Below are 27,705 nucleotides of genomic sequence, written 5' to 3' on the forward strand. Positions count from 1 at the left end.
ATTAATAACAACTTTTTTTTACTGTCATATATTATTTTATACCCATTTAATTTATTCTCTTATTTTTCTATAACTATAATGATCATATACAGATGTGTCTTTACCTCACTGGTTGTAGAAAAAGCTTCTTATATTCGTTAGCATAGCTAGCTAACCAGATGCTAATAACAACAAAGTTATTGACTGTATGATCAGTATGACAGATGAACAGATCGCCACTGGGCCAGGGCTCGAGCTTAAGGACGTCCCGTCGTCTCGGGGCCAAAAGAAATAGTGTCGGGGAGGATAAAAAATAATTTTGGGACGAATTTGGGACGAGAGTTAAAATAAAAATACAAACGGCGATGAAAATGAAACCGACTGCACCTTTTGTGTAGCACACAGTTATTAAACCTCCTTGTCAACATAAACACATACGCACAAAACATTTAGCAACACACACACACACACACACACACACACACACACACACACACACACACACACACACACACACACACACACACACACACACACACACACACACACACACACACACACACACAGTACTTAGCTACAGCTGTGCCGCTGGCTGGTCTAGCCAGCTAGACCCGCAAATTCGCGGGTCTAGCTGCAGTATGTACTGAGTGTGTGTATTTTGCGGGTTGAGTGATGTAAAAATGACAATGGTATCCCGTGGAGGAATTCTGAAATGTTTTACCGTTACATCACAAAAACGCACTGCAGAACCAGACCCTGGAATCCCGGTGTTACAGTATAAGTTGAGTCATGACAACTGGCGACATTCTATTATTTTCGTCATAGGAATCCGGGGCGTGTACATCGAGGACCCATTGTTGACTTACCAGGAAAGAAACATCGTTTTGTCGTTTACGTTCATCTTTTGCTATATCTGCCTTCCTAAGATCACTTTGCTGCACATTCAGTACTCGTATGTGAGGTTGTGGGTGAGAGGCCGATGTCGTGACGCTTACAGGGAGGTATCGAACATTACAAAGTAGGCGACTGTGTTGATGCCTGTTCAAAACATTGCAAACTTCAATAAATCATTTAAATTATATATTTGTGTCCAACTTTCATTTGTCCATCGTTCTTAATGTGATGTATAGTAGCTTTGATAGCTGTCCATACCTTCAGACAGCCTAAAAGTAAAACACAAGTTGTTTATTCACAGCCCGAACGCTCATCGAGATGATTGGATCAGTCATGACAACTTGTGATCAGCTCCGATTAAATTGTGATATCAATTCTGTAGCTAACCTCCAGGGAGCACGTTTATTTTATGAAATACCTGTATCCCTCTCATCACAACAAGACTCTACACTGTGCAGGAAAAACAATTACATACATGAAAATAACCTTGATGCATGGGAATTAAACACACAAACTAACAGATAAATCATCAGAAGATGGCAGAGAGGAAGTAAATAACAACAGGAACACGGAAGGCAGACAGAATTGCTTAGACACAGGTGTCACAGGAAATGTAAATGTTCTGGAAAGTTCCTTATACAGCTTTAGCCTTTTTTATCTCATGAAGTCCCTAAGTGACACACACTGAACAGTCTGGGGTCATGGTCCTTGTCATTTGCTTTTGTCTTCCCATAACAACATGTCCAAGATGTCCATGTGTCAGGCTAAAACATGTGACAGAACTAGCTAGATTTGGAAAGGTTTTTTGTTGCTAAAGTTAATATTCAAGCCATTTAAGAATAAAAATGCTTACATGACATGTCATTTGTTAAACATTAAGCTGTCTTCGGCTCTTTTCTGCTGTAACAAATGTAAATGTCCCCTCTGTGGGACGAATAAAGGTATTCTGATTCTGATTACATTTAACCTGTTGTGGAAAAATTTCTTGATGAAATTGATATGAAACAAATGCCATAAATATTGCTGTGACACATGGTGTCACATCGGGACTTTAACCCTAAACATTCACAGTAAACCCGGAGTGACATATATGCACAATTAGAAATATGATTATGGTCTGGTCAGTTAATTTAGCTGATTCAATTATATTTAGTCAACATATGCTTTATTCTTCAATTCAAAGTATGTTCAAACAAATGCAAACCAAAACATCATCCTTGTTAATGATGTTATAAATAAGAGTTACTTTACCATTAAAGCCCAGATATTTGACACTCGGGGGGTTACTTGTCAGAAATGTGTCTATTTAGTCTAAATGACGTTCCCCTTAATTTCCCCGAAAGTAGAAATGGGTCCGGGTTCTTATGGGTTAAACGTATAGGCTTGAAGGCATAATAGAACTACCGTATTATATGTATTCAAGTTGCGCCCCGCTGGACTTACTTTTCTGTGGTTGACCGTTACTGTGACATATCAGTATAGCCACGGAAGATAGTTTGTGTGTTTAATTCCCATGCATCCAGGTTATTTTCATGTATGTAATTGTTTTTCCTGCACAGTGTAGTCTTGTTGTGATGAGAGGGATACAGGTATTTCATAAAAAAAACGTGCTCCCTGGAGGTTAGCTACAGAATTGATATCACAATTTAATCGGAGCTGATCACAAGTTGTCATGAGTGATCCAGTCATCTCGATGAGCTGTGAATAAACAACTTGTGTTTTACTTTTAGGCTGTCTGAAGGTATGGACAGCTATCAAAGCTACTATACATCACATTAAGAACGATGAACAAATGAAAGTCGGATACAAATATATAATTTAAATGATTTATTGAAGTTTGCAATGTTTTGAACAGGCATCCACACAGTCGCCTACTTTGTAATGTTCGATACCTCCCTGTAAGCGTCACGACATCGGCCTCTCACCCACAACCTCACGTACGAGCACTGAATGTGCAGCAAAGTGATCTTAGGAAGGCAGGTATAGCAAAAGATGAACGTAAAAGACAAACGAGGCGATCGACGTGTTTCTTTCCTGGTAAGTCAACAATGGGTCCTCAATGTACACGTCCCGAATTCCTATGACGAAAATAATAGAATGTCGCCAGTTGTCATGACTCAACTTATACTGCAACACCGGCCTCTTTATTTACTTACTCCTCTTCATCCCCTATGGGTAATAAGGCTGAGATGAGAACCCTCCATCGTATTTAGTCCTTAGCAATATGCTGCGCCTCTCCCCATGTAGGGGTGGGTACCGAGCCCCGGTATTAAACGGGCTCCGCCCGGGCCGTAATTATTAAAGACGCTAGGCTTGTTTGAGACAAGCGAGACCTGCGCAGACCTGCGCAATTTCGATCAACGTCTTGCTTGTGCGTTCTTCTTCTTCTTCTTCTTCTTCTTCTTCTTCTTCTTCTTCTTCTTCTTCTTCTTCTTCTTCTCTTTAATGGTGAATCGCTTCCACTTGGAGCATATATCGCCACCTACTGTTGAGTTATTACATGTTCATATTAAATCCTTATCCTCAGACCAGTGCTTTTGAGGAATTTGAAGATCAGCTTGTTTGCTTCATTTCTTGATTTACTTTCATATATTGCCTTGAAATCCATGTCCTTGATGTTGAGTTGTTCCAGTGGACCAGTATAGTGTTATCAACAGCTCCCGGAAACGTAAGTTCTAATAATATTACACTAGATAGTAAACTAGAATGCTTTTCAGCCATAAACCTTGAACAATTAAATTCAATGATTCTCTCTTCTAAACCATCAACGTGTATCTTAGACCCGATTCCAACTAAGCTGTTAAAAGAAGTTTTTCCATTAATTAGCACTTCTTTATTAAATATTATGAATATGTCTTTATTATCAGGCTATGTTCCAAAATCATTCAAAGTAGCAGTGATAAAACCGCTTCTTAAAAAGCACAACCTCGATCCAGAGGTTTTAGCCAACTATAGACCTATTTCTAATCTTCCGTTCCTCTCAAAAATTCTTGAGAAAGCAGTCGCAAAACAGCTGTGTGATTACTTAAGAAACTATGATTTATTTGAAGATTTTCAGTCTGGCTTTAGAACACAACATAGCACAGAGACAGCTCTGGTTAAAGTCACAAATGACATTCTAATAGCCTCTGACAAGGGACTTGTCTCTATTCTTGTCTTGCTCGATCTCAGTGCTGCATTTGATACTATCGACCATGATATCCTATTGCAAAGACTAGAGCACTTAGTTGGCATACAGGGAACTGCTTTAGGCTGGTTTAGGTCTTATCTATCTGAACGCTCTCAGTTTGTACGTGTCAACGATGAATCTTCCATGCAAACCAAAGTTAGCCATGGAGTGCCACAGGGCTCAGTGCTTGGACCTATTTTGTTCACCCTATATATGCTTCCGTTAGGCAATATTATAAGGAATCATTCTGTAAACTTTCATTGTTATGCGGATGATACTCAACTATATTTATCAATCAAGCCTGATGAAATTAATCATCTAAATAAAATTCAAGACTGCCTCAAGGACTTAAAAACGTGGATGACCTTAAATTTTTTGATGTTAAACACGACCAAAACTGAAGTTATTGTACTTGGCCCGAAGAATCTACGAAACAAATTATCTAAAGATATATTAACTATGGATGGCATTAATTTGGCCTCCAGTGAGACTGTAAGGAATCTTGGTGTTATATTTGATCAGGATTTATCCTTTAACACCCACATAAAATCCATTTCAAGGACCGCCTACTTCCATCTACGTAACATTGCAAAAATCAGGCATATCTTGCCTCAAAACGATGCAGAGAAACTAGTCCATGCATTTGTTACTTCAAGGCTGGATTATTGTAACTCCTTATTATCAGGGTGTACCAAGAAGTCAGTCAAGTCGCTTCAGCTGATTCAAAATGCTGCAGCTCGTGTACTAACCAGAGTTAGGAAAAGGGACCACATTACTCCTGTTCTGGCTGCCTTACACTGGCTCCCTATAGAACACAGGATAGAATTTAAAATTCTTCTTCTCGCCTACAAAGCCCTTAATGGGCAGGCGCCATCTTACCTTAAAGAACTCATTATACCCTATTGTCCTACTAGGGCATTGCGTTCCAAGAATGCAGGGTTGTTGGTTGTTCCTAGAGTCTCTAAAAGTACAATGGGAGCCAGAGCCTTTTCTTATCAAGCTCCACTTTTGTGGAATCAGCTTCCAGTTTGTGTTCGGACGGCAGACACCCTATCCGTTTTTAAGAGTGCGCTTAAGACCTTCCTTTTTGATAAAGCTTATAGTTAGGGCTGATTAGATTCAGCCCCTAGTTTTGCTGATATAGGCTTAGTTTGTCGGGGGACATCTTACTTCTTCCTTCTCTCTGTCTATACCTGTGTACTCTCATGTTCCGATTAACCCAGCTTCCCCAAATTTCTTTCTTTTTGGTGTCTATATAAGCCGGGATCCGGAGTCATGGATGATCCTGCGGTCCTGTGTCATGGATTGCGAGTCCTGGATCTTGAGTCGTGGCTGCGGTCCTGGATCATAAGTCCTGGATGGATATCCTCGTGGATTCATCTTCTTATTATACACACATGCATTTCAAAACATTTGGACTACCTATGTTGCAAATGTATTATCTTTTCAATTTACACACGGCATCTATTGCACGTCTGTCCGTCCTGGGAGAGGGATCCCTCCTCTGTTGCTCTCCCTGAGGTTTCTCCCATTTTTCCCTTTAAACTGTGGGGTTTTCTCTGGAAGTTTTTCCTTGTACGATGTGAGGGTCTAAGGACAGAGGGTGTCGTATTGTCATACTGATATTCTGTACAAACTGTGAAGTCCACTGAGACAAATGTAACATTTGTGATATTGGGCTATATAAATAAACATTGATTGATTGATTGATTGACAGTGCAGTTTTCAGAATGAATCTTTGTCTGTTATAGTCCGGGCAGCTAAAAAATACATGATGTATTGTCTCTGGTTGTTGGCAACCATCACAATTGCCATTTGGATGTTTTCCAATCAGATGCAGTGATGAGTTTAGTCCAGAGTGTCCCAATTTTATCCTGCTGTTAATGCCCTGTTCTCTTCTACTACTCCCCCAAGTGCTTCCTGTTCCTACTTCCCTTTGTATCTGATATAAATGTCTTCCTTTGGTGTTACTGTCCCATAGTTTTTGCCATTGTTGCTTGATAACCACTTTTGTAAAAGATTTGACTTCTGCTCTACTGATGGGTACCATAATATCAATCTGGTTTGCTTTCAAACCACATTTTGCCAGTTGATCCACTACTTCATTCCCTCTAATGCCCACATGCGCTGGAACCCACACAAATTGAACAACAATTCCCAGATGAACTAACCTAAACATGTTTTGTAAAATTTCATGTAAAATATCCTGACGACATTCTGAAGAGAAGTTGTTTATACTCTCCAGAGCTGCACTGGAGTCAGAGCAAATGACCACTCGCATTGGCTGTATTTCCTCTACCCACTGAAGTGCTAGAGAGATAGCCATCATCTCTACTGTGTATACTGCAATGTGATCACTTGTACGCTTTCCCACTTTGACTTTTAACTCAGGAACATAAAATGCACAACTAGTTAGACCATTTTCTGGATTTTTGGAACCATCAGTAAATATTTTTATAAAGTGCCCATATTGTTCATGTAGAACAGTGTTCACATAAGCCTGTACATTGAATTTGTTTTTCATTGAATGTAACCGTTTCAATAATGATAAATCTACTATAGGTTGAGGTAGCAACCATGGTGGAACAGCTGATAACAACACCGTCGGACTAATATTCCATTCTTTAACTTTGAATTCCTTACATATTTCCGAAACACAAAAACAAAAACTTTCTTTTTTTATTTTGTTACTTTCCCAACTTGTTTGTACAGTTTGTTTAGTAGGGTGAGTATCTTTATGGCCCTGTAGATTTGCCCAGTAATTAACAATTAACTGCTTTCTCCTCAAAGAAATAGGTACTTCTCCGACCTCTACCTGAAGTGCCGACACTGGTGTAGATCTTACTGCCCCGCAGCATATCCTTAGTGCTTGTGCCTGGACTCTATCTACTTTTTGAAGAGAAGAGTATGCAGCTGAACCATACACTATTAGTCTGTATTCTATGGCTGATCTAATTAAGGCCGTGTACACGTTCCTCAAAGCAGCTTCATCAGCCCCCCACTTAGTGCCTGCCAAGCACCTCATAACATTTAAAACCCTTTCACATTTATCTACTACTTTATCAATGTGAGTTCTCCATGTGACTCTCTCGACCAACCATATTCCCAGAAATTTAAATGTCTTCACTTTCTTTAGATCTTGTCCATAAAGTTTTAACCTAACCTCCTCACCTATCCTTTTCCTCGTAAAAAATAAAGTTTCAGTTTTTTCCACCGACAATCTAAACCCCCATGTCAGAGACCAGCTTTCAATTTCCCTAATGGCTTCCTGAATCTTAGCTACAATATATTTTACATTTCTGCCCCTTTTCCAAATAGCTCCATCATCTGCAAAAAGTGACTTACCAATATCAGATCCTACTTGTGTGTATATATCATTGATCATGATAGAAAATAAAAGAGGACTGATGACACTCCCCTGCGGGGTTCCATTTTCAACTACATGCCTTCGAGAATATGACTTGCCAACTCGGACTCTGATGGCACGGCCAAACAAAAAATCCATAATCCAATTATATACATTACCTCCCAGACCCATAATGTCCAGTTTTATTAATAATCCTTCCTTCCACATCATATCGTAAGCTTTTTCCACATCAAAGAATACAGCTCAGAGTCCTGCACGGGTCTGATTTTCAAGACCCGCTCCCGCCCCGCACCCGCGACGTGCAATACCAAACCCGCCCCGCTACCCGCACATATTGCCAATAGTTCCGCAACCCGACCCGACCCGCCGGCACAAGACCCGCAACCCGACCCGAACCCGCATATATATAAGCAGTGAAAACGTGCAATTATTAACACACGCAGTTGCATATTTGGCTCAAAAAGCCTGGGATGTTGGTTATTCTCTCCATCTAGGAGGACACCAAAAGCCTCCCAGACGTTGGATTTCGCTCTTGAGGAAGAGTTATTGAAAATGCTGTATTCTCAGAGAGCTTCACCTCAGCCATTCAGAACGTGGCGCGCTCAGCAGCAGATAGATGCGCTGCAGAGGTTATGAATATGCTCGGTCCCGCGGGGGAGAGGTCTGAGGATTTAAACATTAAACTAAATTATTATTATTTAAATATATTTATTATGCAACACCCGCAACCCGACCCGCATCATCTTTGTTTTACCCAGAACCGAACCCGGAAAAAAGCGTTTGAAAAAATACCACCCGCAAATCACCTTTTTTGCGGGTCACCCGTCGGGTACCCGCGGATACCCGACCCGATGCAGGACTCTGATACAGCTACAACACACTCCTTGTTCGCTTGGGCTTTCCTGACTTCAGACTCCAGGCACAGCAGTGGATCTAAAGTACTCCGCCCTCTTCTAAACCCACTCTGATAAGGAGTCATTAGTTCATTTTCCTCAATGTAGTATGTTAACCTTTCTGTTATCATTCTTTCCATAACTTTACACAAGTGTGATGTCAGAGCTATAGGTCTATAACTGCCTGGACTGGTTGGATCTTTCCCAGGTTTCCTAATAGGAATAATGACTGACTCTTTCCATATTATTGGCAGCTTCCCTTTCTCCCAGATCTTATTGTACATCTCCAGCAGCTTTCCTAAGGTAAAATCACTTAATTTGGTCAACATTATATAACATACATTATCTTTCCCAGGAGCAGTCATGTTACACTTACTTAATGCTCTTCTCAACTCTTGAATAGAGAAAGGTATATTTACAACACTCTGCGACGAATGTCTTTCTTCATATACATTAGGATGCTCATCTAACACTTCCTGCCTCCTGGTCTTACCTTCTTCTGTCAAATTTTCAGAAGAATGAACTTTGACAATGTTCAGCTAGAATTTCTGCCTTCTCCATCCGTAGCACCAGTGGCAACTTCCCCTCCAATCTCTAACACTGGCAGGTTACTCTGATGTCTTATTCCCCTCATCTTCTTAATCATTCCCCATACTTTATCTAATGGTGTAGTTCTCCCAATACTTGAACAGAATCCTCTCCAACACTCCCTTTTTGCTCTTTTAACAATGTTCCTTACCTGAGCCTGTGCCTTTTTATATTCTAATAAATAGAGTAATGAATGTGTCTTTCTTAGCTTTCCAAACAGCCTGATTTTGTTTCGGATTGCATCATTACAGTCTTTGTTCCACCACGGTACCATCTTAACACATTTACCAAGTTTCCCTGTTTTATTCCCAATAGTTTGATTAGCGCTTTTAATTATATTTGAAGTAAATTGCTCATTTATTTCATCAATACTTTCTGCCATATCAATCTGATCCAATTCATTATCACACAATTTAGCAAACATCTCCCAATTTGCTTTAGAAAAAGTCCATCTCATGATACCGTCTAGCTCAACCACATGATTTATATCAAACTTGATTATAATCGGAAGATGATCACTCCCAATACTGTGATCTGCCAATACTTCCCAACTGCTACCAGAAGCTAATTCACTTGTTACAAGAGTTAGGTCGATCGCAGACTCTGTTCCATCTCTAAAATTGATCCTTGTACCTTGCCCATTATTTAAACAAACTAATTCCTTTGCCTCCATTCAATCCTCCACCACCTGTCCGTTGTAATCTGTTGATCTCCCTCCCCACATTGTATTATGTGCATTAAAATCACCACACCATATTATTTCATTTCCTTGGCAAAGACTGTCTAATTCCTCTATTTTGAGTTTATTACATGGATTATAAAAATTCAGGACACTAATTTTCCGCGTCTCAAACAAGCCTAGTGGTAACGGCTCGCCTCGAAAGTAGACGAGAATAGCCGATCGCAGCCGGGGGAGGTCTCAAAAAGGTCGCCTGTGTGGTGGCTGTCCATTTCCAGCCGCCTCCTTGGGGATGTTTTCCCTTTGCCTCCTGTGTGGTCGTGGTGGCTGTCACTCTGGCTCCCGGCTCACCTGCTGCAATCAGCTGTTCACCCTCACACCTGATTCTCATCAGCCATCTACAACGGCATATCAGCAGAGGCTCCACAACCTGTCGGCGCCAGATCGTTGTTAAACCACAGTGGTAAACCTCCAGGCTACTCAGCATTATCAGCTACCTTATTTCTGGATGTTCTGACGCTAACGTGTTTTCTTCCTGTGCTCCAGGATCATTCTCTGACCGCCGTGTTGTCGTCACCAGCCTCCACTTCCTCGCCACTCCTGCCGGATTATCCTTCCCGCACCTTTTGTTCACTAATAAACCCTTTTTGAACACTCTGCCGTGTCCTGCGTTTGGGTCCTCTCAGATACCGTAACAGCCTAAAGTCGGACAGCTCTTCTTCTTCTTCTTCTTCTTCTTCTTCTTCTTCTTCTTCTTCTTCTTCTTCTTCTTCTTCGGCGGATTGCAAACAACTTTAAGGTGCATACCGCCACCTCCGGAGTCGGCTTGACTCGGTTTGCATTTATAAAGAATGCACAAATGTGTTTAATTGTTAATGTCAGATATGTACTAAATAAATACATTTGTTCCTGCTCAAGATTAGATTCAACTCTATTGTTAATGCACATAGTACAGGTACTGAGACAACGAAATGCAGTTTAGCTTCTAACCAGGAGTGCAACAAAGTGAAAAGTAATGTACACAATCTACAGAATAAAAGATAGAATGAATTGAATGATGAATAAACAGTGAGGGGTATGAATACGGGGTCGGCAACCCGCGGCCCTTTAAGCCCTCTGCTCTGGCTCCCTTGAGCTTAGACCATAGGCTTAGACAAAAATAAGAAGGAACTAAAATAAAAGTATTTGTAGGACTATTTATATTTTGTGACATGGTTGAAAATGTTTCGTATGTTGTATTTTGAGGTGATACTGTGACACATCAATAAAAAACAAAACGGTTTAATTAGGTCAACTAAAATATGCGTCACATCCTGCTACGGTCCCGCACTAGCGCCTTTTCCTGCGGGTGAATAACCTGACCCCCGGCTCGATGAGCGAACTATGGATAAATCAAAGAAAAGTACCGGAGGAAAACAGGATTTAATTCTGCGTGGACAGAGTTATATGCTTTCACAGCAAACGATGCTGGTTTACCGGTATGTTTGATATGTAGAGAGAAGATGTCAAAGGTGCTGCAGCCTTTACGTATCGAGGAACAACACGGGAGAGGAAGACAGCTGACGATCTTCAGTCATAATTCAATGAGGTATGTAATTTATTTCAGAAAACACTTTTTGTTATATTCCATGGAATTCTCTTAACATCCCGATAGCAATGAATATATCAAATGCTATGACAATAAATACATAAACAAATTAATCTCTGGAAGCCGTAGTGCTGTAAAAAGCACGACCAATCATCTGAGCCGGCTAAAGTAACTGGATGGCCTACCTGCCTGTCAGCCTTCCATCTGTGCACAAACTTATCTCGTGGCCTCATTGATGATGCACGTTCGTGTGTGTTGGAGGAGGGGCTCTGTGAGGAAGTCTGAAGCAGCTATATGTTTTATTTATTTCAAAGTGGGCCCATTTTAATAATATTTTGTTTTCCTTCAAATGTGCAGAGGACTCCCCAAGTGCTGTGTTTAATTTATTTTAAAGTAGGCCTGTGTATTCTTTTTAATTCTCCTTATCAGAATCCCTTTATTAGTCCCACAGAGGGGAAATTTGCAGCGTTACAGCAGGAAAGAGCCACAGACAGCTTAGTGTTGCATATCTGAAATGCGTTAAAAAAAGTACTCAGTTATAATATAATAAACAATAAACAATATGCTAAAAAAGTACTCAGTTATAATATAATAAACAATATGCTAAAAATAAAATAAAAAAGTTACATAATTTTCAAAAATACAGATCAAAAACAAATCAAATCTACAAATCAAATCCTGTAGCAGTCCTTATAGGAGTTCTTTGTTTCTTATTAGATGTTAACAGTTTTATATAATGTAATAAATAGCCTAATAAATGCAAAAAAACCTGTAGTTTTTGTCTGATATAACAATAAATGCAACTTTATTAGCCATCAAGCTATGAAATATATTTTGCGGCTCCAGACAAAAAAATGTTTTGGAGAAAAGGAGCAAAATGGCTCTTTTGGTCAAAAAGGTTGCAGACACCTGCACTAGATATACAAAGCAGCCTGTGAGCAGTATGAACAGTGTGTATGAATATGCTAAGATATATAAAGTATGAAAACGGTAAGCAGTGAAAGTATAGTATAAAATATATAGATATTCATTTCATGATGATAAACATTGTGGAACAATGATGAAAAATGTGAATGGAAGTGGCGACGCAAAACTGACACCAAACAACAACTTTTGCCGAGCCCAATGGAGAGTTTCATCACCAGCACGTGGTAAAAACCACCAATGAGCGCTCAGGTCCAGATACCAGCGAATCGTTTCCCATCAAGCATTTCGCCTCCGCAGCCCGAGGAGAGGAACTGCGCCGCCTCGCCGCGCCTCGCTCTCAAGGTTGCGGGCGTCTTTGTCCCGCGAGATTTCAACGTCTCATGTGAGCGAGCCTCCAGAGCAAGTCGGACAAAATGACTAACCATCATGCAACGCACGAGCAAGACGTTGATCGAAATTGCGCAGGTCTGCGCAGGTCTCGCTTGTCTCAAACAAGCCTAAGGTCTCCTGACTGTGTTACAGACTGTCATCCTGGTTAGTGGTTACTCTGGGTTCTGTCTTCAGGACAGAGTGTTGGATTTTTTTGTTAATTGGATGGGACTTGATTTGATTCAATATTAGAGTAATTTTCTCGTTTGTGTGTTTGTTTAAATATATTTGGCCTTTGTTCATGTGATTGACTGATTTACTCAAATAAAAAGGTTGATGAATTATCATCTAATGATTTGTATGATGTTTTATTTATGTTAAAGGTCACTTTGAATGATTTTAACTAATGATAATGTAGAAAAACTAATATTTTAAATTCGGGACGGTCCACATTAATTTCGGGACGGTTCCGGGAGGATGGTGAAAAAAGTTAGTCGAGAGCCCTGCACTGGGTTTACAACTAAAGACATAGCCACGCAAAAACAGCGGCATGTGTACGGCTCCTTATGGGTAGGCCTACTGCAATTTTTGGAAGTGCCGGAGCGACGTTCTGATGCCCTCCGTCAGAACTGCACCCCTATCAGACGAGACATATACCACGTGATGATGACACATTAGGCTCGTGTTGTGTTCAAGGACCCTGACCTTGGCTAGGAAAAACAGGCACTTGCTTGTTTAATTTTTTTGCGGTCTAGATTTCTCAGATCTTTTTCTTTTTTGCGTGTGTTTATAAATTACTTCGAGGGCCGTATCAAATTGTCTCGCGGGCCGTATACGGCCCGGGGGCAGGAGGTTCCCCACCCCTGATTTAAATGAATGGGAACAGAAAAATCTACTTCACAAAGTAAACTTTATCATGTAAAACTCAAGTGACTTCAGATGACCTTTATTCAGACTTTATCGTTTACTAAATATTAAATACATAGATTTACTTTTTACAACTAACATCTATTACAGTTCCTTTAAGAAACACTCAACATGTATGTCTGCAGTTCTTACTTCTTACTCTTAAAAATGAAATATGAATATAAGGACATTTATAACTCTATGGATGAAAGTTATTAATGAATATAAATGAGGTTCAGTTACAAAGTGAACATGTGAGATCTCCAGCAGTAACAGAGAGTCAGTGAACTGACCTGAGGGTCTCCAGTCTGCAGTCTGGACTCTCCAGAAGATCTCTCAGCAGCTCCACTCCTGAATCCTGCAGAGCGTTCTGACTCAGGTCCAGATGTCTCAGATGGATGTTGGACTTCAGAGCTGAGATCAGAGCAGAACAGCTGATCTCTGACAAACTGCAGCAACTCAGTCTGAAGAAAGAAAACATGATGTAAGTTTAGAAAACAAAGTTCTTGTTTGAAATAACTCCAGGTTTAATAATCTGTTCAGAGTCAAACAGGGTTTTAATGTCAGAGATGAAGCAGAAACAATCCACTGATAATCTGGAACTTTAACTTTGATCAGATGTTGAACAACTCCTTCATCTCCCTCACAGCTCCTCAGTACTGACAGCATCTCCACTGACTCCTGGAGCACAGGGTGAGTCTGTGGAAGCTCACACACTCTCCCTCACACATTCACCTTCTCTCTGTGGCGGTTCTAGCACAAGTGTTCTTAATGCACAAGAGAAATAAGGTGTTCAGACAAACAATTGGGTGCCCTTTGAGTCCCCCAAGCTTACTTCAACAATTTTAAATGAAAGGAAACTACAAAATGTATTTTAAAGCAATTAATGGTTGTTTTGCATTACAATTTTTTTTGCATTACAATGTAAAACTAAATATATATACATATATATATATATATATATATATATATATATATATATATATATATATTGTTTTAAAAAAAAAGGGTTGTCATAGTATTAGACAGACATATTTGCATGTCCTCACTAAGCATTATTACGTATTAATTTAATATTAAACAAATCAAAATGGCCAATTATCCCAAAATGTTGCTGCTAATAATAATCATATGCTTGTCAACTTTAACTGATCAAAAAGAAATTCTGAAAAAATACTTGAATTATCTATGAAATTGCAATATTGACACACGTCCCTCAGTTTGTTTCAACCCCGTCACGCCATACCATTTACCCTCCTATTAAAAATAATGGATCAGTCCATGTGTGATCTGCATAGAGGGAATTACATCACAGAAGTCTTTTGAAAGAAAGATGGCAAAGAAAGGCAAGTGTCAGTGTCTTCTCTTACCTACAGTATATTTCAGTTTCTGTATTGTCAGATTAAGATTGACAAGCTCAACATTTCAACTCTGTTTTATGAATTAATAATAGTAGATAATTATTTATTACAAAATAAACAATAGTTTTGCAAAATATTACAACTGTGTAATGTCCTTAACTTCCATGTGGTGCCATATCTTAGCTAAACAAGGTCTCATGGCTACTTTTTGGCAAAAACTTCAACCCTGTCACATTTTTTCAAGGAAATTCCTAGTAATTATTTATATGTTGTGCCTGAGGTGGGAACATGTAAGTAGTCCTCTACCAGATGTTATGATCAAACATTTTGGTTTCATTTTTCAAAGATGTAAAGACCCAAAAGGCACCCGATTCAGAGAATACTCAGAATTCTGCTTACTGTAAGTAGGCCTACATTAAAAGTACTTAGTTATAATTAAGTACACAAATGGCATCACCCATCTCTTCAGAGAGCTAAAGGTGACCTGTGCAGCAACACATTTCAATACATGTTTGTCAATACTAAGAGCCGCTAGATTGTGCTGCTGTGATGGAATATACAAGGAGAATAAGAACATACCATGTGGTCTGGCTGGAGTCTCATCTGCCTCCTGATCCCTGCCTCTGGCCCTCTCTCTGACACTTCATCTTTATTCCTCATACATTTCTTCTTCTTCACTAATGTCTTCATCTCCTCATGGCTTCCTCCTGCTCTGACCCTCCTGGTCTCTTCAGTGAACTCTCTTTTCCTTTTCCTCTTTATGTTCGTCCTGATCACTTCTCAGATATGTCTTTTTGTTGTTGTTGAATCACTCCCAGTGTTGCCAACTCCATAGTAAGGAAAGTAGCTATTGGCTGTCCGAAAAGTCGCCAGAAGTCCCTAAATGACGTCATCGCCTAATTTGCATATCATGTAATGGCGGTAAAATAACGTTCCACCCCCTTCAAGGATCAAAACTTGAAACCACCAGAGTAAATCCAGACGACAGTAGATCAGAAATGTCTCTTTTAGAAAAAGTAGAAATAGTTTTAGTAGTTTTTAGTAGAAATATCCCTTACAATAAAGGCAGTAGGCTATAGTATGCACGTGTGTCATCTCCAATAAATGGCTTCAACCATCCTTTAAACTCAGGGTTTGATTCCCACTCCTTTCTGTACTTTTGTGAATACAGTTTTTAGACTGTGACATGATGACCTACGTGGATGTTTAGCTTGTCACAGAGAGGCACACACACAGTGGACGAGGTGATTAAGTGACTGAAGCTGTCTCGACGCGAGAGAGTGTGGCTGTCTCCTCTCTGCTCTGACTGCAGCTGAGCTGCTGCGGGAGGCAACTGTGAGTCTGCGCGCCTGCGAGTAATATGGGAGGGCTGAGGGGCTCACGGCAGCTCGTTAACTGTAGAACAATACGTGCATGGGCGCGGGAAGGGGGGTGCTGAGGGCGCTGCAGCACCCCCTAGCGGCAGGCAGGGGGTGCGGAGCTCCCCTGTCTGAATTATTATTTGACGGTTATTGCTGCTCCTGCTGTGCATAATATGTGTAATATGTAGCCAATAAATTCCACATTGTTGGTAAAATAATATTTTGGCCTGCCCCGAATGTTTTTTCTGTAGCCCCGGACAATTCTACCTCAATAATATAATACATTAACCGTGCTTTACGTGCTTTACCTCATCAAGACACTAGAAAGGACGGCAGGACTGTAATTTCCCATGTTCAGTGAATGCAACAGAGGCAAGACACCAGACCAATCAGAGAGTTGCATGAAAATAAAAGTGTGCTTGTGTCATTCAAGCTCGCGGCTCTGTGTGTGTGCGGAAATAGCGCATTTAGTGTGTGTGAGAGAGGGGGAGAGAGAGAGGGACCGGTGCCAGCAGCAGGGACCGTGTTGTTAGCATCTGGTTAGCTAGCTGCACTAACGGACATACGGAGCTGTTTGTTCCACAACAAGCTGGAGGAGAGTCCTCTCCTCTCAGACTGAGAGGCTCAGGTGAGCTAAAGGACTCTCTGAGTGTTTAGATAGTTAACTTTAGTCTAAGTTATCTCAGTGGGTCTCAAACGGTTTGGTCAAAAATTATTCAAAAGATTATTTCCGCGGCACACCTTCATATGATCATTATAGTTATAAAAAAAATAAGAGAATAAAGGAAAAACAGTTATGAAATACTATATGGCAGTAAAACAAGAATACAGTTTGAAAGGGGAGTGATTTGTAAAATATCCATAAAGAAAAAGAACATCTGATTACAGTTGTGTTTCATCTGGGTGTTGAGAGATGTATCCATAGATCTCTTAATGTTGCTCTCAAAGTGCACCAGATTGATGCTTTTAACTTCAATATTTAAAAAAAATCTTCCCGGGGGAGCATCCCCCCGGACCCCCCTAGAAGAGGTGAGGTCAGCTCCCCACTCGTAAAAAATAGCACTTTACCCGTGCCTATATGCCGTGAGCTGATTATCGAGCCTTCATTGTAACAGTCGCGGGTGTGCTGTGTGTTTGCGTGTGGGGAGTTTTCTTGTGCGTGCTCTATAGTGCCCGTAATAGTGTTCACTGGAGTCCAGCACCTCAGCACCCCCACTCAAAATACCTTCCCGCGCCTCGGAATACGTGACTCTCCAAAAACCAGAAGAGTCCCTAATAACATCATTACAAGTCTTTAGATTAGTCGTTAGTCGCTTTTGACAAAAATAAGTAGCCGGAGGGTTTGGAAAGCCGCCGAATTTAACGACAAAGTCGCCAAGTTGGCAACACTGATCACTCCAGCTACTTTGGCCTGCAAGAGTCTACTTGTGAAAAGCACTGGTACAAATGCATGTATAACTTTACACATTAGGTCCATGTAGCTAAGTAGCATATCATAAATATAACATAAGAAAGTATTTATCAAACGCACACAGGCAGCTGTGTTTAGATCCAGTTTGACGGTAAAGGATGTATCCTGGTGTAATTTATCTGGCCTCATTTCTGTGATGTGTAGTTTACGTGGAATTTATAGTTCCGCATAGTTTAGCAAATAAAGTGATCGATCTCCCAGCTAGCGCTGCCTGCGTAGTATTTTGTAACGTAACGTCCCAAACAGTGACCGTCTGCTAAACGCTATCGATTCAAACGGCAGCGTTTTATTAATATTTTGTTTCAAGCTCTCGTCTTTAGTAAAAAACAAAACTAGTGGAAGGGGAAATGCCCCCAGGGGAAGCTGATCCACCTCCAGGTGCTGGGACAGCTTGTTCCCTCTCTGCAGCTCTGTGAGCCGCGGTCTGTGTGAACGCCGCTCTGCAGTTTAATGCAAGGCCGTAGCTACGTTTTTAACGGGACGAAATTATATTTAAAATCATTCACTTTTAATTAATGTACTGCTTGTTTCGTTGCTTGAGAAGCTGCCCCCGCCCCCCGATCCGCCCCTGCCTTCTCTTTGTTACTCTGATCAATATTCAGTCATTAACAAAAACGGAACAAATAATAATAACATTGTATTTGTTCAAATTCATAAAATTATAAACACAAACAGATCAATATGAACTGCAGTCAGTGAACTGACCTGAGAGCCTCCAGTCTGCAGTTTGGACTCTTCAGTCCAGAAATCAGCAGCTCCACTCCTGAATCCTGCAGAGGGTTCTCACTCACTGATGAATCATCCAGAGTGTTGTAAGTCAGGTCCAGATCTCTGAGATGGGAGGGGTCAGACTTCAGAGCTGAGACCACGACTTCACAGTCAGGCCCTGAGACTCCATAGGGTCCAGAGCCAGTCATTCTATAATAAAACATATATTACAACATGTGTTAAAAAAAGAGGGAACATTATATTAAAAGATTTGACATGTTCTGATAGACCTTTGCTGTTAGTCCATTTAATATAATATATAATATTATATGATAATAGAGTGTAATGAGTTGTCAGTGTGATCTGATCACATGTCTGTGCTCCTGCTGTCACTGACTGTTACCAAAAGAAACAGAAATTAAATGAATCACTTGACGATATTAGAGATGTACATATTTAAATGTTAATTAATATTTGGATGTGAATGATGGATGACGGATGTTTTGGCTTCTCTGAGCATCTGAACATTTATTGCGCACACAAACACAATTAACAAACCAATAAAGTTTCAATATGTTCAACTTGATACCATCAGATGTTCCCAGTCTATCAGCATTAAGACAGAACTCTGTTCTTGGTGGGACATGATATAGATCTGATTTTAAACTCTAACACATTGTGATCAAAACGTGTGTTTAATGATAAAGAAACTTCTAGAAAGTAATCATTACAAAAATGGGTTGTTGCTAAACTGAGATGCACCTGTATATTCTGGGCCTATAATGTGTTGGGAGACTTCTGGGAAACAGTTTGAAGAGAAATGTCCAATATATTGGGGTCCAGTCGACACCAGCCCTTGCCCCGTCCGGGGTTCCACTGACACCAGCCCATGTTCTGTCCAAGGTCCCGTCTGTGCCTGTTCCATCGTGGGTTCCGTCTGCACCTGTCCCGACGGCTCCGGTTCCTGTCCGGCCGACACCAGTTCCTGTCCCGCCAATACCGGTTCCTATCCCGCCATCCCCAGCTCCCAGTGCTCCTGATTCCTGTGCTCCTGCTCCGGCGATCCAGCTGACCCCGGAGGGGCCCCATCGCCGTCCTCCGGAGCTGTCCCGGCGCTGCCTTCCTGCCCTTCCTCCGGAGCTGTCCCGCCTCCGTCCTGCCCGTCCGCCGGAGCTGTCCCGGCGCTGCCTTCCTGCCCGTCCTCCGGAGCTGTCACGTTGCCGCCTTCTTGCCCGTCCTTGTGCCCGGCCCCTGAGTTCCCCAGCCGATGCCTTTGCCCTCGAGCCCAGCCCCCTGACTTTCCCAGCCGCGGCCTTCGCCCTCGACCCCGGCCCCAGACTTTCCCAGCCGCGGCCTTCGCCCTCGAGCCCGGACCCTGACTTTCCCAGCCACTGCCTTCTCCCTCGAGTCCAGCCCCCTAATTTACCCCGACGAGGCCTTCACCCCTGTCTTCGGCCCCCTGAGTTTCCCCGCCGCCGACTTCCCTGCTCTGTTGCTATTCCCCTGGGCCTTCCGCCCGAGTCCCCCTTCTCGGCTTCTGCTTTGCCCCCGGGGCGTCCGTCCGAGTCCCCCTTCTCGGCTTCTGCTTTGCCCCCGGGGCGTCCGTCCGAGTCCCCCTTCTCGGCTTCTGCTTTGCCCCCGGGGCGTCCAACCGAGTCCCCCTTCTCGGCTTCTGCTTTGCCCCCGGGCCTTCCGCCCAAGTCCCCCTTCTCGGCTTCTGCTTTGCCCCCGGGGCGTCCGTCCGAGTCCCCCTTCTCGGCTTCTGCTTTGCCCCCGGGGCGTCCAACCGAGTCCCCCTTCTCGGCTTCTGCTTTGCCCCCGGGGCGTCCAACCGAGTCCCCCTTCTCGGCTTCTGCTTTGCCCCAGGATTTCCGTCCGAGTCCCTCCTCCGGTCCCACTCCACCCACCGTGTTGGACGTTTAGGACGTTGTTCTTTTTAGGGACGTCTGGGATCCGTCCCTTGAGAGGGTGGTAATGTCACAATCTGTCTGTGTTGTGTTTTGTCTTGTCTTGATCTGTCTTTGGTTTCCTGTTTTATTTTGAAAAGTGTTCACCCCCCGTCTTGCCTGTTGCTTTCTGTGTCTGTGTTCCCTCCTGCCTGATTACCCGATTGTGTTCACCTTGTGCCCCTGTGTTTTCTCCTCTCTCCTCACCTGTGTCTTGTTTGTGTGATTAGTCTTGTGTGCATTTAAGTTCTGGTTTTTCTGTCTGTCTTTGTTAGATCCTAGTTTGTCTTTGACTGTGTTCACGGGGAAGAGTTCTGTATGTTATTATTTAGCCTTGAAATAAAGGTATTTTCTGTTTATTCTGCATTTGGGTCCTGCCTGCTTCACTCAACCCTGACATTGGGAAAACACCAGAGGAAATACAAAAAGATTCCTATCTATTTCTGGTCATTAGAAAAGAGATCATCAAACTAATGACAAGGAATTGTCTGAAAGAGAATAACTCAGTAAACTCACAATGGAAGAACTTAGTAAATGAAATCTATGTAACGGAGGAAACAACTAGATTAGAAACCAAATGCATATCTTTGAGGAAAGGTGGGAGGAATGGTTCAGTATAGAACAATATAGTGAATGTGTATATATATGTTGTATGTGAGGGACTACGGATGGAAACTAGGTCAAAACTAAAATCCGGCATGTTTACGTTTTTAAAGCATTATTTGTTTTAAATGTTCATCAATGTGCACTGTCCCTCTTCAAATAAAAGATTAAATAAAAAAATGAAATGAACTATAATGAATGTGTACCTGAGTATTCATAATGTATTCATAATGTATCCATTCTTTTATTTGTAATAATAACATGTTTCTGTGATAACTGTAAGTCCTGCTGTGTGGTGTGATCACATGCTGAGAAACCTCTAGAGTCCTTCATGTGTTTGACATGTCGCCTCCATCACTCAATATGAAGAGAGGAACGCTTCAGTTGAACTATTATTATAAATAAATAGAAGAACAGTGATGGTTTTATTTTGCTCTCAGTATTTCAACAGCAGAAATGTTATTGTGTTTATTTGAATAATTAAACTCCTGATCCACATTAGTTTATAAAGTGAATCACATCTGGACTTACTTGAACTTCCTGCAGTTCCTCACAGCTGGAAGCAGTCTCCGTTGTCCCAGCCGTGATGTTTTGTACTTCATCAGGTCCAACTCATCCAGAACCTCCTCTGACATCTGCAGCATGTAGGCCAGAGCAGAGCAGTGGATATCAGAGAGTTCCTTCTCTGATCTGTTCTCTGACTTCAGGAACTCTGTGATCTCCTGATGTACTGCGTGGTCCTTCATCTCTGTCAGACAGTGGAAGATGTTGATGGCCCTGTCAGGAGAGATTTCACCACTGCTCATCTCCTTCAGGTTGCTGATGGCTCTCTGGATGGTTTCTGGTCTGTTGTCTGAGCGACCCAGCTGGCCTCCTAACAGACTCTGGTTGGACTCCAGAGAGAGGCCGTGGAGAAAGCGGACAAACAGGTCCAGGTGGCCATTTTTACTTTGGAGGGATTTCTTCATGACTCCCTCCAGGAAGACAGGCAGGGATGGGTAATCCTGATCACTGCTGTTGTTAAAGTCTCTCCTCAGGAAGTCCTTCAGTACCTCTGTGTCTCTGTTGGTGTAACAGTGCAACATGTAGACTGCAGCCAGAAACTCCTGAATGCTCAGATGAACAAAGCAGTAGACTGTTTTCTGGAAGATCACACTCTCTCTTTTGAAGATCTGTGTACAAACTCCTGAGTGCACCAAGGCCTCGGAGACATCAAGACCACAGCGCTGCAGGTCTTCTTGGTAGAACATGATGTCTCCTTTCTCCAGATGTTCAAACGCCAGCCTCCCCAGCTTCAGAAGAAGCTCCCTGTCAGCCTCCGTCAGCTGCTGTGGACTCGTCTCATGTCCCTCTTCATACTTCTGCTTCTTCCTCTTGGTCTGGACCAGCAGGAAGTGTGAGTACATGTCAGTGAGGGTCTGGGGCAGCTCTCCTCTCTGGTCTGTAGTCCACATGTGGTCCAGAACTGCAGCAGTGATCCAGCAGAAGACTGGGATCAGACACATGATGTGGAGGCTCCTGGAGCTCTTGATGTGAGAGATCATTCTGCTGGACAGGTCTTCATCACTCCATCTCCTCCTGAAGTACTCCTCCTTCTGGGCGTCAGTGAAGCCTCGTACTTCTGTTACCCTGTCCACACACTCAGGAGGGATCTGATTGGCCGCTGCAGGTCTGGAAGTTATCCAGACGAGAGCCGAGGGAAGCAGCTTCCCCCTGATGAGGTTTGTCAGTAGCACGTTGACTGAGGACTGCTGAGAGACATCAGACACAACCTCATTGTTTCTGAAGTCCAGAGAAAGTCTGCTTTCATCCAGGCCGTCAAAGATGAGCAGCACTTTGCAGACAGCCAGCTGCTCTGCTGTGAGCTTCTGTAAGGTTGGATGGAAAACATGGAGCAGCCTGAGAAGACTGTACTGCTCACCTTTGATCAGGTTCAGCTCCCTGAAGGAGAGCGGGATCACCAGACTGACATCTTGGTTTCCCAAACCCTCGGCCCAGTCCAGAGTGAACTTCTGCACTGAGAAGGTTTTTCCAACTCCAGCGACTCCGTTGGTCAGGACCGCTCTGATGAGAGTCTGTTGGTCAGGTGAGGCTTTAAAGATGTCCTGGCACTTGATTGGAGTGTCATGGAGGGTCTCCTTCTTGGAAGCTGTCTCCAGCTGCCTCACCTCATGTTGGGTATTAACCTCTTCACTAAGGCCTTGTGTGATGTAGAGCTCAGTGAAGATGCTGTTGAGGAGGGTTTCACTTTGATCAGTTCCTTCAGTCACACGTTCACATCTCCTCCTCAGACTGAGCCTATGTTCATCTAGAACCTCCTGCAGACCACGTTCTGCTGGAAGAGAAGGAAACAGGAGAGAAGGAGGAACATGCTCTGAGAATCTAATTATAACAATTAAACAACAAACAGACTGAGTTTAAATGTTGTATAAACAGCTCACTGTCTCTGCTCTACAGCAGTATACCTATTCAGAAACAAAGGAACCAGGAAGAGGAATGAAACGCTGCGTGTGTTCGGCCTCTTACCTCGTACAGTTCTGCTCTGACTGGCTGTCTGCAGTCCAGCTCTGGTTCTGGGTCTTTCTCCACACTGGGGACAGGAGGGGTCTCCTGATGGAGGTCTCTGCTCCCAGTATGAGGTGATGCACTGTCTGCAGAACCAGTGTCCACAGCTGGTAGAGACTGGATCCTTCAGGACGTCCTGACACAGAGCACAGCTGGACAGCTGCTGCTCCACAGGAACACCACTCTCCCTCTTCCCTCTGTGGAGAGGAACACATCCTTTACAGCACTTTACATTAGAGGAGCTGATTCTCACCAATGGGCAGAGCGTCACCAACGTCTCACTCAAGACTCTTCTCCTCCAGTAGGACTCAGGTGAGGGTGCTGCACTTTCCCTTGCACATGTGATATTTTGGTATTGTTGTTTTGTTTATTTCCGTTAACTGTCAAGTGGGAACTAAGTATTTTTGTAAGTACGTTTTTGTGTTTCTCTTATTATCCTACGATACTGTTATGTGTGGCTGTGAAGATTGTTTTCTTCTCCCTGCTCCTTTTCGGTCAATAGGCGCTTTAACACCGGAATACTTTTCCCAGTATAGCTCCGATAGTTCTAATATTTTGCGTTCACACCCAAAAAATCCGGAACTAGAACTTAGTTCATGAGAACCTTTGAACCCCCTTTTTAGTCCCTGCTAGAGAGCAGGTACTTTCATGGGAGAAAAGGTTCCCATTTCTGATTGGCTGGGCGGATTTCAAACCACCCCCCGTAAAACTCCCAAAGAGTTTTGTGAAGCCGGCATTTTATTTCCCCGTGTAGCAGGAACACTGGGTTCAGGGTCAAGATGGCGACACGGGCGAATGCTGCGAACGCAGCGAACGCTGATCTCCTAGAAATTAAGGACGCTTTATCCAGCATTACCAAGGATATAAGTGACTTAAATAAGACCCGAAAGGATGACAGCATAACAATTAAAAAAGTGCTGGAAACGATCGGAAGCATGGAGAGGATAATGAAGGAAAAAGACGAGAAGATTGTCACGCTGGAGAGAAGGATCGAGGAGCTTGGACAACAAACCCGGAAAGAGGATGTTATCGTGACCGGATTCAAAATCGTAAAACCATATTCCCAGGTAGTGAAAAGAGATTCTGCGCCTTCTACAGACAGAGACGGACATGATTCGGTCGAAACACAGGTGCTCGAGGCACTTAATGTTTGTGGCGTGTACCTGAAGTCTGAGGAGATTGAGATCTGCCACACACTTGGGAAGACTTCGGAAAGTGGATGCCAAAGGGTGATCATAAAACTTGTGAGCAGAAAGACAAAAGTTCGTATGATGATAAACGCCAAGAAACTGAAAGGGACCGGAATCTACATTAACGAGCACCTCATGAAAAGGAACACGGATATTGCAAGAACCGCGAGAGACCTGAGGAAGAGGAACGAAATCGAAGCTACCTGGACCAGGGACTGTAAAATATTCATCAAAACAAACGAAGGGAAAGTATCGATTGTGAAGGACAGTGAGGACTTCTCTATATTTTAATGAACTCTGAGGATAAGAATATTACTCCCGCTATTGGTAAAGTATTGACAAATAATGCAATTACATCTATGCGCTATTTTCCCTCACTTCATTCATTAAGCGTGACTCAAAAGTTCCTTCAACCACTCGATAATAATCCGTTATATTTAGTTTTGTATTTTGTCCTGTGTGTTAAAATTAATCCCCTCTATTATATGATCGGTCATGAATTTACCTCCGTGTATGAACTCAAATCACCCAGTCCCAGTGACCACAGTGACCGGAGTAAACTAAGGATTTAAATCTCTTTGATTAAATAAGAGATAACTGTTTCGACTCTCACATTGACCCAGACTCTAATTTCTTCAGGAATCTTACCAGCAACTGCTGCTACTATCGTGAAACACTTTTTAACTTTTTAACGACCACCCGCCACAGTCGCATTAGCATTATTAGCATTAGCCCAGCTTACAAACGGAGAGAGACTAACTTATGGCAACACAAAAGATGGTGGGGATGAGGCGCTTCTGGCGATGAGGCGCTTCGGGCGATTTACTCGGAAGGCTTCAGTAGAAGCTGCTGGGAGTCCCAGCAGCTTCTACTGAAGCCAGTCCCCAACTCAAGGCTTCATTTGCCTAATCCTCCCTCAGGGACTTACTCCGGTGTGAACGCGATCAGCTCTTTAGTTCATCAGAACTAAAGATTCTGATGAACTAAGTACGGTAAAGTACTTGGTGTGAAAGCGCCTAATGGTGTGTTTATAGAGACATGTTTTGTAAATAATTGTTATACATTAAGTTGTGCATACCATGAACGGAACAAATACAAATGAAAGATGAAATGCTGCATGAATACGCATGAATTTCACCTCTTCACTTTCTTGGTGTTGCCAGGCATGGATCTGGGTCTTTGCATTGACTCTACATGTAATCACACAAAGCTCTGTTATATCTGCTAATGCTAAACACAACCAGCTCACCAGGTTATCACTATTATTAAGAAACATCTTTAAAATACATATCATAAAAATGCCCAAGTAGTAAATCATGTGTTGGACGATATATTTAGTTTAGTGAGTATTTATCAATATCTTTGCATTTAAAACCATTTGATGCCACTGATACAATGATGCTATAAATGCATATTGAAATATCCTCAAATAACGTTAGCTTGCTGAACTCTGCTGCCTTTGTTCTGTACTATACTGCACACATGATATTATTAAAGAACAGTTTAATATATTAGATTATATAAAAACTGGATCCTCTTCAGGTCAGGTTACAGCAGAAACTCTTACTTTGTGTCTGAGGGTCCAGGTTCATTACTGAAGTCTAGAGGTGGATGATTAGACTGGTCACTCTTCAGAGACAGACAGCTGGGGACTGGAGACTCTGCTCTCTGTCTGTGGAAACAACACATGTTTTAAACATCATTAGTTCATTCAGAGAGCACATTTTGACTTCTGTCTGTAAGTAGATTATTTACTATCGCTGATGACGCCAGGGATCTAGAGTTTAAACTTTGTTACTGTACTGTAACTAAGTTTCTTTAAAGCGATCATTAAAGAACAGGTTCGATTAGAAAAGGCGTTTCCTGTGAATGCTGTAAGCTGCGCAAATGTGTTGCTGAACTTCGTTTAAAAGATCTGCAATAGTTTAAGTATAAAAAAAAAAAAAAAAAAAAGTTGATCAATCTCCACTAAGAATGTGTTATCCTGCAATAACTAGCTGATACATTGTAATAAGGTATAAAGATATTAACATGATGACTGTTGGAATGGAACCGGCAACCTTATAGTTGAGGGACCAATGCAGTCACACAGAGCCACAGTCACACCTGGTGATAGGTAGTGTGGCTGTTTTAAAGGGTACATGAACAGTGGGGACTTGAATGTGTAGCAAGAAAATAAAAGAAAGTAAAAACGCTGGGAAAAGCAGCAAACTATTTTAACTGCGTGTTTTTGAACTACAACCATATGTCCCCAATAATCTGGAAGATATGTGGAACATGTTAAAGTGTGTATGAGGTTTCCATCAGATAGTATAGTATAGGCTGAGCCAGTGTGTTAAACTCCAGTCTGTGTGTCTGTGTCTGAGCTGAGGTCCTAATCAGAACACCTGTGTCTGAGTCCAGAGATCAAAGGTTTCCATGGAGATGTGATCAGTGATCAGTGAAAGGAGAGGGTTTCATGTGAAAGGTTTTTGTCACATCCTTGCCCTCAACAGACATTTTTAAAAGTTCTATACTTAAATGTTTTTATTTTTCAACCTAAGAGATGTTTTCCTACATTTTCATCAACAAATGATGTCACAGGAGGGTAGGGTTTGGGACTTATGGTAGGTTTAAAAAAAAATGTTTCTGCGAATTTCAAGTTCTCCTCCACTCTGTTTTGAGATCAAAGCTCTCTAGACTTTATGAGCGGCGCACACTAATGTTAAAATCTGAAGAAGGCCTCTTTACCAAGCTCCAAACTAAGTTAAATATTTTAAAAAGTGTAAAAGATATCAAAAAGCTGAATGCAAGTTTAATAGCTGAATGCCTAATGAGCGTTTTAAAGTTGGAATGAAGTCTCTAGCTGAAAGTATGTGGAAGGAGTAGCATTTTGCACACGGTGTAGCTAAAAGAGGATTTGAAGGTTCCTCACATTGGGTTACATTGTAAAAATAAAAGTTTAAAAAGGTGAATATCATAAAAAGTATAAATGTCCAAAACAAGAACAGTCATAGCAGTCATGTCCTGAAGGAGCTGAACATTTTAATATTTGAATGGTTTCTGTAGCTGAAAGTATGCTGAAGGAGTTAAACGGCAAACATTGGTTGAAATAAGTTGAAGAATAAAGATTTGAAGAACAATAGTCTGTTGCTCAGCATT

The 27,705-nt window shown here is 42.0% G+C and overlaps 1 protein-coding gene across 2 annotated transcripts in view; it reads right to left on the reverse strand.

Annotated features, from left to right (window-relative positions):
* LOC307027040 (NLR family CARD domain-containing protein 3-like) overlaps nt 1–26,346 on the reverse strand; it is a 36,105-nt gene extending 9,759 nt beyond the window's left edge. The window contains exons 1-5 of one of the 2 annotated variants that reach the window (XM_079695224.1): nt 26,132–26,346; nt 23,336–23,571; nt 21,341–23,141; nt 18,258–18,470; nt 13,653–13,823 (exon numbers count right to left, since the gene is read on the reverse strand). In XM_079695224.1, coding sequence (XP_079551350.1) covers nt 13,653–13,823; nt 18,258–18,470; nt 21,341–23,141; nt 23,336–23,571; nt 26,132–26,253 — 2,543 coding nt within the window. In that variant the 5' untranslated portion in view covers nt 26,254–26,346. Of the gene's footprint in view, nt 1–13,652; nt 13,824–18,257; nt 18,471–21,340; nt 23,145–23,335; nt 23,572–26,131 lie in introns of both variants that reach the window. The other variant, XM_079695223.1, reaches the window with a different exon arrangement.
* Between the last annotated feature and the right edge of the window lie 1,359 nt (nt 26,347–27,705).

The sequence above is a fragment of the Notothenia rossii genome (genome assembly GCF_949606895.1).
Source record: "Notothenia rossii genome assembly, contig: scaffold_325, whole genome shotgun sequence".
In the NCBI taxonomy this organism is placed as follows: domain Eukaryota; kingdom Metazoa; phylum Chordata; class Actinopteri; order Perciformes; family Nototheniidae; genus Notothenia; species Notothenia rossii.